The following is a 21388-nucleotide window of genomic DNA, read 5'->3' on the forward strand; positions in this document are numbered from 1 at the left end:
CAATTATACATTCTAGAAACCAAAAAGAATTAAAATTTCAATTTGAACTCCGCATAAGAGCCTTATATACTCTAAAGATAAATTTTTTTTTTCACTTAACTACCACATGTTATTCATTAACATTTGTATTTTTTCATTTTTCAAAAATATCCTGTATTAAAATAAAACTATCTTATATATATTATTCGATTTTAGAATTTTAAAAACTGCTGACACATTGTCATTATCATTTAAAATCTGACTGAGTGTATATGGCTCAGTTAGATGGATAAAAGTGGTAAAATGAGCATTTCTAAAACTGGTACAATCAGATAAAACTACACTAGCCAAACTATTTTCAAAATGCCTTCTACTTAACAAAGTACCTGTAGGATGGAAAAATGTAGAAGCCATCCTACTGAACAAAAAAGGTGACAAGGCAGATTTAAAAACTACCAACCAATAAGCCTATTGCCAGCTGTCTACAAGGTTTACACAAAGATTTACTTTCAAAAGGAATAAGCACAATACTAGATGCAGCACAATCCAAAGAACAAGCAGGTTTCAGAAGTGGCTTCATATAATGGATCACATCCAAACAGAGCAGCAAGTTATAGAGTGGCACAATGAATACAATCTTTCACTATATATAGCCTTTATCAACTAAGAAAAAGCATTTGACTCAGTCACAAAACAAGCAATAATCAATACCTTAATCAACCAAGGTGTAGACAGAACCTACATCAATATTTTCCAATCAATATAAGAAAAAGCGACTGCATCAATATGGGTCAACAATGATAAAGTTCACATCAACATAGAAAGAGGTGTCCAACAAGGAGATACAATCTCCCCAAAACTATTTTCTACCAGTTTAGAGGAAATTTTTTGCAAGCAAAATTGGGATAATAAAGGACTCAATATAAATGGAGATTACCTGAATCACTTATGATTTGCAGATGATATCATTCTCTTTGCCAATGATCCAAAGGATTACAGCAAAACCTTGAAGAACTGCAGCATGGAAGCAAGAAGTTCAGTTTGAAGATGAATATCAAAAAAACAAATTTACCAGACCAAAGAATATCACAGCTAATGGACAAGAACTAGAAGCAGAAAGGCATGTTTACCTTGGACAAGAAATTTCAACAGATGGAAATTGAATGGCACATAAAATTGAGATGGTAAGCATTTGGAAAGCTTAATAGAGAGTCTTCAAGACCTTGCCACTCTGTCTCAAACAAAAAATTTTTGATCAATGAATCCTCCCTGTCCTAACATATGGTTTGGAAACATGGACATAGTTAGGAAACATTGAATGCCAAAACTTTACAAAGGCTGAGGGTCGCACAGAGAAGTATGGAGTGTCAAATTTTGAAAATAAGCAAGCGAGACTGAAAAACATGTGCATGGATTTTCCGACAAACCAAGGACTGTAACATCATTGAAAGAATAAATTACTTAAAATGGAAATGGGCAAAAAACATATCACGAACCGAAGATAGATGGACCAAACAAATTTTGGGATGGATATCACTTGACTCTAAACACCAAAGAAAAAGACCAAAGATGAAGTGGATTGATGAAATTTTGAAATTTGCTGCTATACAATGGCAACAGAAAGCACAAGACGAACAGTTGCTGGAAACTTGTTGAGGAGGCCTTCATCCTGAAGTGGATCGACAATGGCTGAAGATGATGATCATTATATGCATATATATATATTAAAAGAGTTCTAAATTTTAAGCAATCAAATAACTCTAATATTGACAGAATCACTTACTTTTCTGGTGTCTGACTCCCACAGTACCAATAAAATGCTTGAATAACTGCACAGAGTCGGCAGGCTGTTGCACTTATTAAGTCATCTTGCTGCTTGTTTACATTATCTTTTACTGATATTTCATTATTTAATGAATTTTCTCTATCTTGAATGGGAGAAAATGTTTGAATGGTTTCATGGTTATTACTAGATATTCTAATACTATCATTAATATGAGTAGAATTACAGGACTGTTCATTGTGTTGATGAGAAAGGTTTTCTGGTGAGACAGCTTCTACATTGTGACTAGTCAATCCTTCCAATTTTGACAAACTAAATGTATATCTTTCTGGTTCAAGTAGAAAATTATTTTCACACTGATCAGAACCAAAGCTGTTAACACCTGATTGAGATGGACATTTTTGGAGATCAGCATGTGAGATTAAACCAGAACTGTTTCTTTCAGATATACTTAAGCTATTTTGCTTCAGTTCACTGTTATACACATGAGAGTTTGACGATGGCAACATAGGGCAATTCTTAGGTGGATAAATATTAACATGACTGTTACTGTTTGCACTGCACGTTGAAGGTGATTCAGAATTAGAATTCTGATTATGTTCGGTTATTGGAAAAGTAAAGTGATTTGAAAGTTTCTCAGCTGAAACTAGAGCAGGTGACAGATGTGGAGTAGTAAAGCCATTTGATTGGCCAGCAAGAGCCTTAATTTCTCCTCCCAGAATAATCATCCATTCCTCCAATGAGTTCCAAAGAATTTCTACAGGTTTTATGAGTGCTAAGTTTTCAGGACTAGCTACAGGACTGAGGACTGATGTCTCAGGAGCGGGAAACAGTTCTCTATATAGCCTACACAAGATTTTAATACACCGCAAGAAATTTGTAGCCTGCAATGAAAAAAAAAAAAAAGAAATTCAAAATTACTTTATTTATTATTAAGAAAATAACTACAATGATATTTCATAATTTCTAGTTTAACATCCACTCAGTTGATATTTTTTTCAAGAAACTTTATACAAAAATCCATATTAATTTTATTGCTAAAATTTTTAAATGCATGTTTTTCTTTCTCTAGAAGAAAACTTCATCATCATCTGTGAATGATCAATATATATCATGATTTATTGACATGGATTATAATCACCATTCTTCCCACACTGGGTAGAAAAAAGGCCTGGGTTTGAATCCCATTAATGATGCAAGGAACTTTTATGGGCTTTTTCACTCTTTCACTGAATTAGCCAGTTGCAAGTGTGGACAGCAAGGTTCCCCAACCTGGAAACTCAGGCTTTCATGCAGCAAAACAAACAACTTAACTAGAGAACATACACAATTTATGGACATAATTTACATGGGCTTATAAGTTCAGTCTTGGATGGCCCTGATATGACAGTTTCACATGGTTACATCATTTCCAAGCTGCCAAAATTGGTCAACAAGCATGAACAGAAAAACTGTAGCAGCCAAAATCTAAAACAGTCAATAAGACAAAGCCCCCACAACAGCCATGGAATTCGAGTAAAAGGTGCTACCCAAATGTTCCGGAAATTTGAATGTTCATACTAGACATTTCAAACTGTCTAGTATGAACTTGTGGCACTAGGTAACACTGCATCCTTTGTGAATCAGTGTGCCACATGGCATCAGGCTGGATAGAGTCATTGAATATTTATGCGCAGTTCTTTAGGGGTGTGTTTCATGTAGTTTGCGATTGTTGCAATGGCTGATGTGAGAGAGCAACATGCTTGCATCAATTTTTGTTTCCTTCCTAATGTTACGGCAGCAGCGGAAACCCATAAGAAGTTGAAACAAGCTCTTGGTGACAATGCTTTAGGCCATATGCAGACCTACTACCGTTTAACCATTTAAAAACAGTTGAATGTCGGTTGATGACGACAATTGCTCTGGGCATCCATCATCGAACACCACCAAGGAAAATGTCACAAAAGTCAATGCAAAGTTCTACTACAATGTCCTGAGGCAGTTAAGGGAAGCTGTCGGGAGGAAATGTAAAGAGAAGTGGTGCACAAAGAACTGGGTCTTCATCATGACAATGCACCGGCCCACACATCTCTCGCTGTGGTGCAGTTTTTGGCATCCAATATCATGACGATCATCCCCACCCCTTATTTTTCCAGACTTAGCCCCCTGACTTCTTCCTCTGCCCAAGAATGAAAATCAAGCTGAAGGGTCAAAGATTTGACAGCGTAGAAGATATTCAAACCAAAACACAGGCAGTGCTGAACACTATGACGAAGGACTTTCAGGATGCATTCAAATCATGGGAGAAGTGCTGGGATCTATGTTTACACTCTCAATGGGACTACTTTGAAGGCGACAGTGGCAAGTAAGACCCAGGGTTAGTCTAATTTAATTTATAAATACATTTTGGGAACTTTTGAGTAGCACCACATATTGTGTGAACAACTGCTACAAATGGACACTACAAGATGAGCAGAAGAAGAATTAACAATACCTGCTTATCTCTAGCAAAAATCTCTAGCCATTATGATGCAATCTCATAAAACTACATCTCACTAAAATAAACTAATTTAAAACATGCCAATGTACTAGATACGATAACCTTATTTGGAAAAATAAGTTCAAGAAAGCAGACTAAGACTGAGGAGAGAGATGAGACTTTCTGCATTCAAGATAATTCTCTGTGTTCAAGGTAGTCTCCTGATTACTTGGTTTTGAAAATTACTCAAAAACAAGAATCAAAAGGAAGTGGAGCACAGTACCAGTTTTGTTCTAAAAATTAATAAAAAGTATTCTGTAGTGCATTAATGCAGTCATTATGGCTAAAGATAGGACAACATGCAATTAATTTTCTTTGAATTACATATTTTGTTCATAATTACAAGTATCTCATAACTTCTGATAGAATAATATACAACTTGTTTGTTATGTGGGGAGTGTTTTCAAATAATGTTTTCAGAATATATAAGGTTTTTATATAAAATCCAAATTAATTGCCATATATGTACTATATTTGCCTGGCACCTCCGTAGCCAGGTGGGAAGGAGCAGCAGTGCGCAGCACACGCTTCTTGATTAGACCAGGGTTCGAGCCCGTCACCACCAAATATGGAGGATGCAGAAAGGTCAGGGAATGACTACCGCATATCCCGGAGCAATATGGCCTTAGTTGCTAATGCTCCTAAAAACCAAATAACAAACAAACACACAACTATATTTGCCATCCACTACTCATCCCCAACTAAACAATGCAGCTGTGTGCATGAAATGTGGGGGGGGGGGGATATTCCATTTTGAGCTTCACTCATCATTATTCCATTTTGAGCTTAACTCATCAATTTCATTTGGTAACAATACATTTTTATAGGTGTATGTAACAACATATGTTCACATCACATTTACTTGATAAACTAAAGTCAAACATGGCTGAAATTCGTAAAAAAAAAAAGTAAACCAACATAACAAAACCACAGAAGAAGACATTTATCATTAATTTTACATGTAAATCGTAAACATTGGCAGGTAAGAATAACGTAAGAAGGGAACAGAGAATCTTTGCTCAGCTGTGTCTATTGAATCCTTTCTTTGATATGCAAATTTCTGTTCCGAATTTAATTTGATCAGTTATTCCTATAGAAAAATTTTAAGTAAGTAACATATAAAATAAACACGAAAATATAAATGCCTTTAAAATGAAAAGAACATCACAAAGGAAAAAATAAAAATAAGACATTACCTCAGAGGAAAAATTGCTTGAAACACTAAGTAATTTATGACCTGCATGTGATGATAGTTCAAATAATCCCTTCAATATTTGTGTTCGCTGCCATTCTCCTAACTGACTTAAGTAGCGTAACACTTGAAGCATCATCTCAATTGGAACTTCTGGCTTCTGTGCCATATGAACTAAATTATCGTATAGTCTAGGCATATACTGAAGTAAAATTTCTGCAGTCTCACCATAACCTCCCTGAAGAAAAAAATAATAATAAATAAATAAAAACAAAATATAATTCAAACTTTGGCATTTTTCTTTTTTCTCTGAGAGAAGGGGGAAATATGACTCATTTATGAAAAATTAAAAATTACTATATAAGAATGAAAGCTAAAAAGAATTGCTTTCACCATTATGCAAAATATAATAGCCATAATAATGATCTACCTTTTCTATTCAAACAACACCACAAAATACACTGTCCAATTGTCAGTATCTCCACTGTTTCATTCCAAAACATCACAAAATTGGCAAGATAAAGGTAAAAAGATATTTCAGAAAGCGCATAGTATTACTCAGATGTATTATCTAGGCACTCCTTAAATGTTATGTGTATGTAATATCTTTCAATAGCCTATATCCTTTTTAATGGTGTCACATGTTTTTTGCACAGATTGTAAGCCATGTCAGCTGAAAACACCTACATGAAGAAATACAAACTGCATGCTGTTATCAAGTACCCATATTTGAAAGGCATGTCAACATTAGTCCATGTTGATATGTTGACAATGCTAGGAGACTCTGCTCTAGGACATTCCATTGTTGCCAAGTGATATGCATCTGGAGAAGGAATTTGTGTGAAAATGTATGTCATTCCAGTTTCACATCAACGTCTGTCGCAATTCAGAAACAGTAGAAAAAAAACTGTGACAAAAATCACTGGAAGACTGTTAAAATATTGCTGAGTCTTTTAGCATATCTAAATGCAATGCATATAGCAATGCTGACTGATTACTATAAGCTAAAAAAGATTTCCATGCAATAGGTTTAACAAATGTTAACCAACAGGCCTGCTGCAAGAAAACATAAGATACCTTTTGAAGAGATTTAGGTGGAATTCTGAGAATTTTTTTTTCTTGTTCATAAGTAGAGATGAGATGCGGGCATGCCATTCTGATCTTGTTCTAAGTGATGAATCACAACCTGGAAGCACACATCATTCCATCACCCAGGTAATTCTGCTGTTACTCAGTCAGCAGGAAAGGTGATATCCTCCATTTTTTGGGATACTCTAGGAGTGATGCCTATTAATACTCTCATAAAAGAAAACCAACACTAAAATGTGATGTGATACAATTTTGAACATCAAATTACCATAACAGATTATCATCATTAGATATTAGGTAATTAATATACAAAATACAGATCTATCCCATATTCCTGTTATGGTAACTAATATTGTGTAGCACGAAATTCTTAAAAAATAACCAATCTAAGTGGCCAAAAAATCATAACTATAATTAATACATTAAAACTTCCACTAATTTTTCAAATTTATGAACTTGATGTGCCAGTAGATTTACAAATTGACAATGGAATTGGGTATCATCAGGTTGTCAACAAAACAATCTAGTCAATACAGAAAAATCTATCCTATATCCAAAACAAAATGAATTCAAACTTTTTCACACCAATATTATTATCACTGGGCCAAATCAGACCACTAATAATATTTTAAATGTATCAAATAGTCAAATCAAGATTAAAACATCCCAGAAGTAAATCTGAGTTGCATCTGCCAACAAGAAAAAATTGTATAAACACTATAAAAAACTTACTGAAAATGAATAAATCTGTGAGGATGAATCGAATAAAAATGAGATTTTAACTATCTAAATTTAAATTATGTACCACCATGGGTGTAATTTAAGGATTGGCACTAATTCTTCTGAATAGAGCATGTTGGCTGTTTCATATTCACAGGAAGTGATATGTGCAGCAGTAGATACAATATGGCATTCACAGCAAAGGATACATACAAAAGGGGCTCACATCTGGTGAGTATGGGCTTGGCACACCCAGGGTCCTCAGCTGGATATCATCATTCTTCTCTTTCTTGGTGATTTCCTTCTACTTCTCTCTCTCTCTCTCTCTCTCTCTCTCTCTCTCTCTCTCTCTCTCTCTCTCTCTCTCTCTCTCTCTCTCACACACACACACACACACAGGGTAACTCAGAAATTTTTTTTTGGCTGGTGCAGCATAAGCCTCAGGCTTCCTTGCACCATATGGCTAATAATAATAATAATAATAATAATAATAATACAGTGTTATTCATATTCTTAGAACACATGGACCTCTTCAAAAGAAAGTCAATGTCATACAAATGCATGTTATGCCAATAAGTGTAAAAATGGACAAATCATTACTGTGAAGGACTACCTTGTGAGCTTGTTCTGGAAAGATGACTCTTGCCCAGGACAAGTTCACACAGTTGTTACAAAAGTTAAATCTAAATTGTTCTTTTTAATGAAGGCACTGGAGCTTGTCACTCATATCCATGTTATTTTAATTTTGTCTGTACAAGTGAATGTTCATGGGCTGATATGCATGTTAAGTAAACTAAAAAATCCAGACTAACTCATTTGGACAGCCCTACTCCCTCCACCAGAGATCAGCTAAATTGCAGCCTTGATTGAAGAGAACTTTGAAAATTCTTACAGTCATTGACAAAATCAAATAAAAGATGGAAGTGAACTGTGCCAACCAATCTGCTATGGAGAACACAGTTGACAAAAATTATTATTTCAAGAGCATAAAGCTTGTCACCCACATTCATATATTATTTGTTTATAGAAGTGTATGTTCACAGGCCATGAATGTTGTACAAGCTGAAAAGCCAAAATAATTCACGCCTTTTGTGTGAAATTGGCTAATTACAGCCTTGACTGAAAGGGGCTTCATAAAATCCTCCAGTCATCGATGGAACTCGGACCACCTCAAATGAGTGACAAGCACCAATGTTGCCATGAGTAAATAGCCACAGAGGACACACAGTTGTCACAGAAGAAAATGTTGTCTTGGCAGACAATGTCATTAGGAGGGATTGGTATATAACAGTCTATAATTTAATCAGGGAGAGGAATATAATAATTTCCATTTAATCTCTGAACAGCCAAGTCTAGAGGAGTTTACAAATTCATTATGACTGCATATCTATTGAATTAGTAAGGGTAGAAGGATTTTCAGTACCACAGTTCACAACAAGTAGTGCATTTTTTGTGGCAGTTTATGGGCTAGAACTCCCAACCTCCTTACTTGTGGTTGTGCATTCTAACCACTGGGCCAAGGTCAGCTGAATACCATTCATGGCACAGATTGCAATACAAAAAGATTTTCATGAAATATATTTCTAGTGTCTCAACGATGAACAGAAATGTTTGAGAATGCAATTTTGTCTGTAGTACTTAATGGGACATTAAAAGGAAGGAAATCACTTCTTGGATTGCATTGTGACTCTGCAGCCACATTGAAATGGAGAAAAATTTGGCATGCAGCGAAAGATCACTCTTCACTGTGGCTGAAAGAATTCAAGGCTTTTGACAGTACCAAGAAGGTTATGCTCATGCTGTTCTTCAAATCACATGGACTAATGTTGTGTTATTTCATGTGTATAGGTGAAACAGTCAGATCACAAAGTTACATGCAAATCATCCAAGTTGATCTGCAATGTGCCATCAAAAACAAGAGACTTGAACATTTGAATGACAGCATCAATGTAGAACTATACAGAGCTGAACACACCATACCACCCATTAAATTTGTGTATCCAGAAGAAAAATTGATTACATGTACTGTTGTGCATGTGTGACACTTAGCATCAAAATGGTGCTATCCACCAGGCAACAGAAAGTTAAGTGTTGCTTTTGGTTTTCTGAATTAAAGTTTCCTCTTACTAATCAGAGGAAATTCAAACAGGAATAGAGAAAGAATCCACCTGATCATCATAGCATAGCAAAATAGCATAATCAATTGTTAGAAACAGGTTCTGTGGTGACGAAGAAAGGAAGTGGCAATCAGGCAGTGGATGCAGATTGAGCTGAAGCAATCTGGAAAGCTTTCAACGTAGCCCCCACAAATCCATTTGATGGGCCAGTCACAAACTGTGTATTCCACCATCTACCATACATGATACCGTGCACGAAAAGACTGCTGCTTAAAGCTTACAAGATCCAGTTGGTACAGAAGATACAAGCAAGTGACAAACATAAATGGAGCAAGTTTGCTCGGGATATATTATCACAGACAGGTGATGACAATGATTTCTCCATCGTATTGCATTCTCTGATGAAGCCATCTTTTATATTTCTAGTCCAATGAACTGGCAAAACTGTTGAATCTGGGGGAGTGAAAATCCACAAAATCCACATTGTGGCAATGAATGGAACATGAGCATGACAGCGGAAAAGTGAATGTGTATTGTGCCATGACTTTGGATTCTGTGATTGGGCTATTCTTCTTCACAGAAGCCACAGTGATATGAGCAACATACCCAAAAATGCTGGGAAATTAAACAATCCCTCAGCTACCTCAAGGATACCTTTCTCAAAAAGATGGAGCCCTACCACATAACACCAATCCAGTTCTATCTGAATGAGTAGTTTCCAGAGAGTTGGATTAAAAGAGCAGATCCCATTGCATGGCCTCCTAGGCAACCAGATTTTGACCCCTTTAAATTTCTGTTTATGGGGTATGTAAAAGATATTGTGTACCAAATACCAGTGCAGGATGTGGCTGAATTATGGCAACGAATAACCGCTGCTTGTGAATCTGCCAAGCTGCAGATGTTGCAAACACCTGGTGAGAGATAGAATATCAACTTGATATCTGCTGGGCCACTAAAGGTGCATAAGTGGAGATCTACTGACATTTTGGAAGTTTGTGCATCTTTGAGTGAAAAAAATAGTGATTCTATCACCATTAGTTTATGGAATATATACATTTTTTATTGGTAATTCTGTCAGACATTGTATTTCTTCTTTTATTTCTGGATTAATGGATTGCAATATTTACTGTATATAACTTTTTATGTTTAAATTTAAAAAATTCAAAATTAAAAACATGCTGAGTGCTTTATACCTTTTATTTTCAAAAAACAAAAAAAATATTAATTCTCCTAAAAATCGCAGAAACAAATTTTACACATCAATCTCTCGATCTCTTATTATTTTCCATTTTCCAGTTCAAAACAAGTGCATGAAATTTCAAACATGCATGTGCATATATACATAAATATTATAAAAAAAATTAAAAAACGTATATACAATCAATACTATTAGCTACTTCCTTTTTTCAGATTTATTTCAAATTTAGCATGCTTTACAGTGCACGAAATAACAGAGGAGGAGAAAAAGCAGTATGTACTGGAACTTAAGAACAAGTTTGATCTTCTGCAGACTGCTCAGGACCAAGATATCGACGAGGAATATTACAACTTTCTGAAAGTGATAAAGCCCAAGAAACCTATAGGGAAACAGAAATCCAAAGAAAAAATTAGTCAAGAAACACTTGTCATGATGAACCAAAGACGACAAATGAAGAGCAAGAAAAACACTGACAGGGAGAAAATTGAGTATACTGAGTTATGCAAAGCCATTAGAAAGAGACTCAGAGAGGACATAAGAAGATTTAACACAAGAAAAGTAGAACAAGCATTAAGAGAAAACAAAGGATTTAAATCAGCAGCCATGAGCAGTAATACAGAAAGACAAATGATACTGAAACTGAAGAATAGCGATGGTGTACTTATAAACAGCAGAGAAAGCATAATTCAAATAGCAGAAGACTACTATAGAGAATTATACAAGGAGCGAGGGAATGATACCAGCAGTGGGGAAGATGGATTGCAAAGTAGCAACACATACGACATACCCGATATTCTTCCTGATGAGGTAGAACATGCATTGAAGAAAATGAAGAATCGGAAAGCCCCGGGGGAAGATGAAGTTACTGTGGAGTTGTTAAAATTGGGAGGAAGAGACATAACACAAAAACTGGCAAGGCTCTTCACAAAGTGCATTAGAAAAGGTGTGATGCCTAAGCAGTGGAATAATGCAATCATAGTTTTGCTGCATAAGAAAGGAGATAAATCAGAAATTGGAAATTATAGACCAATTAGCTTGTTATCCCATATCTACAAGTTGTTCACAAGGGTCATTACTAACAGATTAGAAAGAATACTTGATGAGAATCAACCGAAAGAGAAAGCTGGCTTTAGGACAGGATTCTCAACTATGGATCACCTTCACGTAATATCACATCTAATGGAGAAAGCAAATGAATATAAAACACCATTATGCCTGGCATTTGTGGATTATGAAAAGGCATTTGACTCCATACAGCATAAGGCAATGTTTCGGGCACTGGAAAGACAAGGCATAGATACTCCATATATTATGATTTTGAAGAAAATATACGAGAGTGCTACATCCTTTATTAGACTAGACAAAGAAAGTAGCAAATTTAAAATCGAGAAAGGAGTTCGACAAGGAGACACAATATCTCCGAAGCTGTTTACTGCTGCCCTTGAGGAAGCTTTCAGAAGATTAGACTGGTCGCAGAAAGGAGTCAATGTGAACGGAGAGTACCTAAACCATTTACGATTTGCAGATGACAATGTGGTCATAAGCCACGATCCCAAAGAATTAGAGGAAAATCTTAATCAGTTATGCACAGTTAGTAAGGATTTTGGACTAAAGATGAATATGGCTAAAACAAAAGTAATGATGAACAAGTATGCCACGGAAAGGGAAATAATGATTGAAGGAGCAGTAATTGAAAAGGTGGAGTCATATACTTATCTGGGACAAGTTATTAGCTGTAATAATGATAAATGGCTGGAAGTCAAGAGAAGAATAAATTTTGGATGGATAGCATTCAGGAAATATAGTCACATACTGAAGAGCAATATCCCAGTTTGTCTGAAACGTAAAATAATGAATCAATGTATACTCCCCACCATGACTTATGGAAGTGAAACTTGGGCACTCACCAAAAGAATGGAAGAGAAGCTAAGAACTACACAGCGAAGAATGGAACGAATTATATTGGGAATCAGACTGTTAGATAAGAAGAGAAACACATGGATTAGGCAGCAAACTCAAGTAAAGGACATTCTTATCAAAACTAAAAAACTAAAATGGTCTTGGGCAGGACACATAGCTCAAAGACATGATGACAGATGGACTAAGAAAATAACAGAATGGTACCCAAGAGGAGCTAGAAGAAAACCTGGAAGACAAAGGCGGAGATGGATAGATGAAATTCATGAGTTTTTGAGTAGTAAATGGATGGCCAGTGCTCAAAACAGAAGGAACTGGAAAGTTGCTGGAGAGGCCTTCATCCTGCAGTGGATTGAAAATGGCTGATGATGATGATGATGATGATGATGACAGTGCACGAAATTTGAAATTCTTATGTTGCTTCTTGCAGAGTAGTGTCCATCATGAGAGAAAATCGAGTTTCATGTTTTCAGCTTTACTATATGAGAACAATAATAAATTTCTCAAAAAACAACTAGGTTAAGATGATATTTATTAAACTAGTGGGGAGATTAAAAAAAAGAAACTTTTAACTATAAACAAAACACAGGGTCAACAATTGTCTGGTAACATGCCACTATTCCAGCAAAAACCCAATGTTACAAAGATGATAGCAGGTTACCTGACAGGTTTTCACGTGCAATTTCTGTACAAAAACAATTTAAAAAAATCACTTCAGAAGCTATTGCAGTAGAAGTCTAACTATATTTAGGAAGACAGAAAAAATTTCAGATTTTTTACCAATGGGAACATTATTTTCAAGGAACACCTATCAGGTGCCCTGCCACTACCACCACCAGGTTAAGAATAATTGAAATTTCAAACATGCATGTGCATATATTTCTGCTTATTATCTAGCATGATGTCAATTCCACATGAATGATGAAGTGGTTGAAACTGTTAAACAATAGTGCCTACAGAAACCAAAAGACTTGTGAATGGAATATAAATAATCTGGCAGAAATGGGATAAATGTCTAAACAGTAGTGGAGATTTTTTTTTGAAAAATAGGACCAGTTATAGATTAAAAAAAATCCTATTTTCATTTGATACACTCTCATACACAATTACTAAGATTTCATACCATATTATATCACCTTCTCAACATTAAGAAAGTTAAAATAAAACTATTAAAGATTGATACCAGAGTAAGTACATTCAAATGCAATAACTCTTTATCCCAAATGATAAATAGTTATTACATTAGAATATACTAAAATTTATGAAAACTTTCAAAAAGGCATAAATTGGTGGCTAGAAGTTTCAATTCAAGTTATCAATTCCCATAGGATGAGAAATATTCAAACCTAATATGAATGCTATAACCCCCATCATTAATACAACTATGGACACAGAAACAGCAAGGCTGAAAAATTCAGCCCATTAACAAAATCAGATATAAGTGCATCTGGTTTTCCTATATCAAGCAATTCAGCATACAATCACAAACCTGTTAAAGATACTGCCATTTAAAGCCTATATTCAAATAAACACTGCTTATGGCAAGTAATAAAACAATCTAATTTAAGCCCTCCAATACTTTCCTGTTTGTATAAAATGTCATATAAAGGATGCCCGTGACCACCAAATACGGAGGATGCGGAAAGGTCAGGGAATGACCACAGCATTTCCCAGGAGCAATATGGCCTTAGTTGCTAATGCTCCAAAATCAAATAACAACAACAATATAAAGGATGCCATGTCAACACTTTACACAAAAAGTACAAGTTGTTCATTTCATGAAAGAACACAAAACAATATTTAAAACATAAACCAGAGAAACCAAAATCCATCATTATCACATTAGCAGAGATAAACATTACAAGCAAATCATTTAAAAAAAAAAACTTCCTAAACAGAGAAAAAGTGTTCAGCAATATAAGAGAACCTCGTGTAATCTCTTCCATTTGGTATAAAACATAAGAATAAAAAATTAGTCGATTCACAAAAGACACAATCAGAATGTACAGAGCCAGACTGTAACTCTCCTAATAACTGAGAGGCAACACCTAATTGTTGTTAGTTCAGAAAATAATTCATAAAGTTAGTCCTACTTCAACTGATACTAAAGTGTTCCCATTTTATTTTCAATTACACAGTTCAATTCATTTTTTTTTTTATCCATAAGCTGGTTCTGGTGTGCTAATTTGTTCAGCTTCATTAATGAAAATAGTTTGCAGATATAAGTACTCAACATATTTGCACAAACTGCAACTTTCTCATACAGATTAGAATATTTGTCCTGCAGAAAGGACAAATAATCTAATCTTATATCTTATAAAAATTTAGCTTTAAATCCCCTACTTTGAATTTTGCTCTACGCCCATCACCACAACAAAAGTCAATTAGCTGGAAATGTTTTAAATTGGATTCTAGGAACAGTTTTTGTTGAAAAACTGTTCATGTTTTTTAAAATACTGTACAAATAAATAAATAAATAAATTTTATCTATATATCTATATATATTTTTTAAATGATAAGTGCGCAGTTAAATGAATACTGAAAGTTTCTGTATGCTACTGAACCACATAAAATGTTTTAGTAGTCTCAGGTTGTGTATCACTGAAATACATGATCACAAATTTATCAAGTTAAAGTAATCCACCATATTAATTATACCTTACTTGAACACAAAGATCTAATGGTGTCTGTCCGGAATGGTCAGCTATAAACTGTGCTCCTCTAGACAACAGTATTTGAGATGTGTCCCGTTGCCCATGTCTGAAAAATATATAAAAGTTATGATACTATAATGAAAGGATGGCAAGTTCTGTCATTACAGTAGAAAAAACTTTGTATGTAACTATCATGTGATCATGTTTTAGTTCCCCATAAAATATTATTATTTCTTTTTTTCATAAAACTAAAGTTAAACCTAAGTAGTAGAGTGCTAAAAGTTTGCTTTGATAAAAGTCTGAAATTACAAAAATGTCCCATTATTTTTGAATAATTTTATTTCTTTATAAGCTCAATTCTCAACTTCCACCTCATTTATTGCTTCATTTCTTGAGATCTTTGAGTTGGAGCAGGGCAGTTGGGGATGGAGTAAGTAATAAAAATAAAATAAAAAAAAGTTGAGCACACTTCTTTCTCAGGATACTGCCATATAGAGCATTTATTCATTAATATATAATTTTCATAATATAATAAAAATAATAAATTTTCTGTTTATACTCCGGGACGACCAAACAGTCAGAGGAGTTAACAAGATAAACAGAATACAAGAAACAGCACTGTATTCAGCAGTCACGGGATTGAACCCCGGCCACATTATACAACATTACAACATAATCTTTATAAAGAATAGTTTTTACTGTATAATGAAAATCATCAAAAATGATTTTCATTTTTGATTGTCAATCAAATTGATACTAGCATTATTATTATTCTAATCTCATTAAAACACTGCAGAGATAGTTACTATCGCCACAGCTGGTGCACAGAAAAGCACATTCTTCAAGAAACAAACAAACAGGAAGTAAAAAGTGATAATGGAAATCCATAAACAGATATATGGTCTTTTTTTTTTACAGACAAAATAATTAGAAGTTTAAAAATTTTTCCTAAAAATTTCAGAAAAAATGTAGCTTTACTCAACATGCAAAATGGCCAAGGTAGCCAAATGGTAAGGCATAAGGGTACATGAGGACACACACTTTGAGTGGCAGTGGTTCAAGCTCATGTGACTGCTAAATACAGTTTTGTTGCTTGTATTCTTTCTTTCTAATGAATTCCAGTTATTGTGAGGTTATCCCAGAGCATAAAATAGAAAATGTGTTTATTTTATTTATCTAGGCAAGCCTATGCTCTTGATTTGATTATCAGCAGTGATTATTCATGCATTAAGAAGCTACAGATTAAGGAACCACTAAGTGGCAGTGATCACGGTGTACTCATGTGGGATTTACTTAAAAGATGAAACTACCATCAGAGATAAAGTTGTTGTTGTTGTTTTGGTGTTTATTGGCGCATTGACAACGGAGATCATAGTGTGCCAGTTCATTTGTTATACAATGTTCTCTTTATATAAATCTTGTTCAAATGTAAAAGGTTAACTGTTTCTGTGGTATTATATTATTATTTACAGCAGATGGTATATGTTGATTATTTGTATGAATCTAAAAATATCTGACATGTGTTCCTTGTCACCTAAAATATCTTTAAGGGTGATGTTTTGGTTTCCTTTATATAATGATGAAAAAATTCGGTGTCGATCATTTTCATATGTTGGGCATTCTATAAGTATATGTTTAACTGTTTCGATAGTATTGCATACTTGGCATCTTGGGGGTTCTTCTGCACGTAATAGATAACCATTTGTGAAATGCATATGGCCTATCCGCAATCTGGTCAGAACAACTTCTTCTCTCCTTGATTTCCTTATGCTCATTTTCAGTGCTCAACTTTTGGTTTTATTTCATATAATTTATTCCATGTTTGTTTTTGCCAGAATTCTTGCCATTGGGTTAGACAGCAATTTTTAATGATTGGCTTGTAGTCCTTATGTGGAACTGCGAAATATTGTTCTTGAAGGTTAGTGGTTTATTTTGCAATTCTATCCGCTTCTTCATTTCCTTATATCCCTTTGTGTCCTGGTATCCAGCAGAAAAGTATCTCTTGTTTTTTATTTGTGAAGCCTGTTAGTATCTGTTTAATTTGCCTGAGTACTGGATGGGTTATACTGCTTTTGTTTTGTATGGCATGGATTACACTTAATGAATCACAGTATATTACTGTTCTCAAGTGGTAGGTGGTTCTGAAATGCTCCAGGGCTATCTGAACTGCTACTAATTGTGCAGTGTAGACAGTGCATTCTTTTGGGAGTTGGCGTGACAATGTAACATCTGGGAATACTGCTGATGCTCCTACATGGTTCTCTGATTTTGATCCATCTGTATATATTGGTATGTGTTTGGGATATTGCATTCTATGTGCTGCATGCAGTTGTTGAAAGTTGCTGTCAGATAAAGTATTTTTATTCCAGTTTTGTGTGAGGAATTCATAAGCTGTGGTATGGTTTATCCATGGTGGATCTATATGTCCTTCTTGGTTTGCAACGTTATCTATTTTGAGATCATGTGTTATCAGTAGCTATTGTATTCTGATGCCTAGAGGCTGGTTTGATCTTTTGCGGTTCCTATATGTTTTCCCATTTTGGTGAGAACAAAGTTGTCCAAGTCGGATGTTCTCTTATGGGTCTTATCCTGTACGCATACAGCAGTGACAACTGTTGTCGCCTCAGGAACAGTGGTGATTCATTAGCCTCATCAGACTTGGGAGATCCTACTAGACCCTCTAATGTTTTCTGAATAACGAACGGAGACATACGTCCTAAAGTTTGATCTCCTGTTGCATGTATGACAATGTATGTTGGTATTTTTGGTGGGTCCATATCTGTCTTGTCTCTTTGATTTTATGTTTCTGTTTCACTACTTGGTAGGGTTTTTTCTTGAAGCTCTATAGTACTAGTAGTTATTTTACTACTCATGTTTGCTCTTTTGGCCCTGGGAGTGTTACTTTCCTCTCCCAGGTTACCAGCCATGCCACGTGGAGGCAAGAGCAGTGCCTCTTAGTGACCAAGCGGCTGTGTAAGTTAGATTAGTAAAAGTCAGAATAAAATAAAAAAGGTGAGTTTCCTTTCTGTGTCTTCACTTACTGATTGTAAGACAAAGAGCTGTTTCACAAAAAATAAAGGGAATTTAACGATGAAAATTAAAGAAACTTGTATATTTTTCAGAACACTATAAATTGCTGGGAATCGCTTAGTCACTAATAAATCGCTTGGCACCTGGGGCCCAGAGATAAAGGGAAGGGATTTTGCTTTCATAAAGGTGACTACGGTGGCCTCAGACAGTTTTTAAGTTCTATACTGTGCAATCAACTGATGATGTTACCAAAAGCAAATTCTAAATGGGAAGCATTCGTGGAAGTAACCTTGGAAAATACTAGGCTTTTCATACCAACTAAGAAATACTCTTCAAGATTTAGGCCTAAATGAACTAATGTAACTTGTGGCAGAGAATAAAAACGCAAGGGATGCATATAAATTATCAGAAGACACAGAAGCCTATAGTAGATGTAAACTAGTCTGTAATCAAGTCACAAAGGATGTTAGGCAGTGAAGGCAGATTACGAGATATCTCTGACAAAGGACGCAAAGAAAAACGGCAAAGACTTCTTTACTTATGTAAACTCCAGAAGGAAGGGGATGAATCAGATTGGTCCACTTGGTCCACGAAGGTTTGACTGTTGATGATCCTGCTCAGATAGCTGACAAACTGAATGAATATCTTGCATCTACATTCACACATGAGGAATTCTGTAGGGAAGTGGAGGGAGGACAGAAGCTTATTAAACTCTAACAGGGAGTTAAATGATTTTGTAATAACTGAGAGCAAAGTGGGGGAGAAATTGTTGAAGTTAAACATAAGAAAGGCACCTGGGGTGGATGGGATCTGTCCAGTTATAATAAAGGAGGCAGCAAAGGAAGTGAGCAAACCATTAGCCATAATTATAAGAACACGATTGGACTCAGAAGAGGTCCCCACTGACTGGAAATGTGCAAAAGTATCCTCAATTTACAAAGGGAGATCAAAGGGTGACATGAGTAATTGCAGACCTGTTAGTTTAACTTCTGTTTGGGGGAAAATAATGGAGTCACTGGTGGCAACAGAACCAACAGGTTTTCACAGGGGTGGGAATAGCACAGATGGGTGAAAGTTGCAGCCAACAGCAGTGAAAAGAGACCAAAATGCTCAGCTACCAATTAGACAAGAAGCAAGTTTCCTATTCTTAGCCTAGTTTGGACTGATTAATAACTGCTTTACAATTGTTGCTAACATTTGTGTAGGCAAAAAATGAACCTGTCGTTGTTGTTGTGGGGGTTTCAGGGCGCATAATGCTATTCTTTGGCTATAATGTGCCTATTCATTTATAATAAAAAGGAAATGAGAAAGTATTGTAAAAGACGGTGGTAAAAGAGCAGAAGGAGATCCAAAGCTTTGTCATCAAGATGTTGTAATATGATGTAATAGATTCCATCTGGTCTGGCAGCACCATTGTGGGATGTTCCAATGGCTTGCAAGAGCTCTGAATATTGTAGAGGTTTGTCATATGGCAGAAGGAGGGCAGTTTGGAAGTTAATAGAGTGCTGTTCTGCAGTGTTTTTAATTCTCTGGAAAGATGAAGTATAAGCTGCTGCCGCTGAGATATCAGCAAATGTGTTGCCCAAAGCATTTACAATATCTAAAGGATTAGATAGATCTTGTCCATTACAGGACAGGATTGGAGAAGGTATGGTAGGAAACTTACCAGAAAGCTGTCTAATTTTTTTCCATATTATTTTGGTGTCAGTGTTTTTGTTAATGCTTGATGCAAAACGTGCTTTTGCCTTTGACTTCTTATAATTTATTAGATTGACTGTTGTTGGATTTTGCCGAAACGGATTTCAGGCTTTATTTTTTGCTTTTTTGCAGTCCTCATTCCACCAATAATTATAATGCTTATGACCCGGGGGATTTGATAGTGATATTGTGTCTTTAGCCACATTTAGGAAATGTGACGTGATGTATTCTGTCACATCATCGATAGGCTGGAGACGAATTTTTCCTCATCAAAAGATATTGATGACTGGAATTTTTCCCAGTTTGCTCGGACAAATTTCCATTTTCTGCTGGGTTGAGCTGGAGGAGACTGTGCTATTAATAGGTTGCATATGATTGGGAAGTGATCACTACCCATTAGATCATTTAAAACATACCAATCTATGGTCGGGATCAGTAGTGGTGAACAAATGGAGAGATCTATTGCTGAGGTATGTCCATTTGGGAGCTGAACGTGGGTGTGTGTGCCAGTATTGAGTACGGTAAGGTTTAGTGCCTCTGTTAAGCTCTCAATGAGTCGACCTCGTCTATCTAATTTAGGATCGCCCCATAATCGGGGCAGACAGGAAAATGGAAATTTGCCCATTAAAGTCCCCTAATATACAGAGAGGGGGGGGGGGGTATCTGTATGAAGAGGTCTTCAAGTTCTTTTAATTTCAAGAGGTCTTCAAGTTCAAGTTCTCCATGTTATTGCAATATGGAGAGTTATATGCACAGCAACTGGAGAGTTATATGCACAGCAACTGGAGAGTTATATGCACAGCAACAGCTTCTATTTCAGTTTGAAGTAGAATATGTTTAGTTGGGATTTTTGAATTTATCAGGATTGCTACACCACCATGGGCAGCATTTGTTGTATTACGATCCCTTCGATAAAGGCAATAGTTCTTTATCGAAGGAGAAATTTGCAATGTTAAGTAAGTTTCCTGAAGACAAAGGGCAACTGGAGAAAAACGATTAATTAGATCTTGGATATAGTCTGTATTGCAACAAAAGCCTCTGCAGTTCTATTGTAAAATACAAGGCATTATTTGTGTTTAGTTGATTGAGCTGATTCTGACTGCTTTTTGAAGGTGACTGGTTTATGGCGTTCCAATTTCTGTTTGTCTTTTTTTTTGGAAGACTGGCCAACCGGTATCCATTTCTTCTTCTTCAGCATGGATTTCTAAAATAGGATCTTCCTGTATAGATCTGCCATCTGTGTCCATGGTTGTGTCCTGAATATTTTTCATAGCATTTGAGTTTGTTTTTTTTTTTTTTTTTTTTTTGATTTGGTAGTTGTTGGCACATCGGCTTCTGTGGCCATATTGCACCTCCCAAGGTTTTTGCAGTACTTTGATCTAAGCCCGAGGCGGGAATCGAACCCGCGACCTTTGGGTTGCCGGGCAGGTACTTTACCCACTCGGCTAGCCTGGTCGGCTATTTGAGTTTGTAATACAAGATGTAGTAGCAAT

The 21388-nt window shown here is 35.6% G+C and overlaps 1 protein-coding gene across 1 annotated transcript in view; it reads right to left on the bottom strand.

Annotated features, from left to right (window-relative positions):
• Positions 1-21388, bottom strand: part of LOC150081238 (E3 ubiquitin-protein ligase HACE1-like) — a 105564-nt gene that overhangs the window by 23621 nt on the left and 60555 nt on the right. Inside the window, exons 8-10 of the mRNA XM_090378955.1 lie at positions 15177-15273; positions 5477-5710; positions 1763-2646 (exon numbers count right to left, since the gene is read on the bottom strand). Coding sequence (XP_090235081.1) covers positions 1763-2646; positions 5477-5710; positions 15177-15273 — 1215 coding nt within the window. The remainder of the gene's footprint in view (positions 1-1762; positions 2647-5476; positions 5711-15176; positions 15274-21388) is intronic.

This window comes from Mastigoproctus giganteus, chromosome 8 (assembly GCF_048544385.1).
Source record: "Mastigoproctus giganteus isolate SK-2022 chromosome 8, ASM4854438v1, whole genome shotgun sequence".
Taxonomy (NCBI): Eukaryota; Metazoa; Arthropoda; class Arachnida; order Uropygi; family Thelyphonidae; genus Mastigoproctus; species Mastigoproctus giganteus.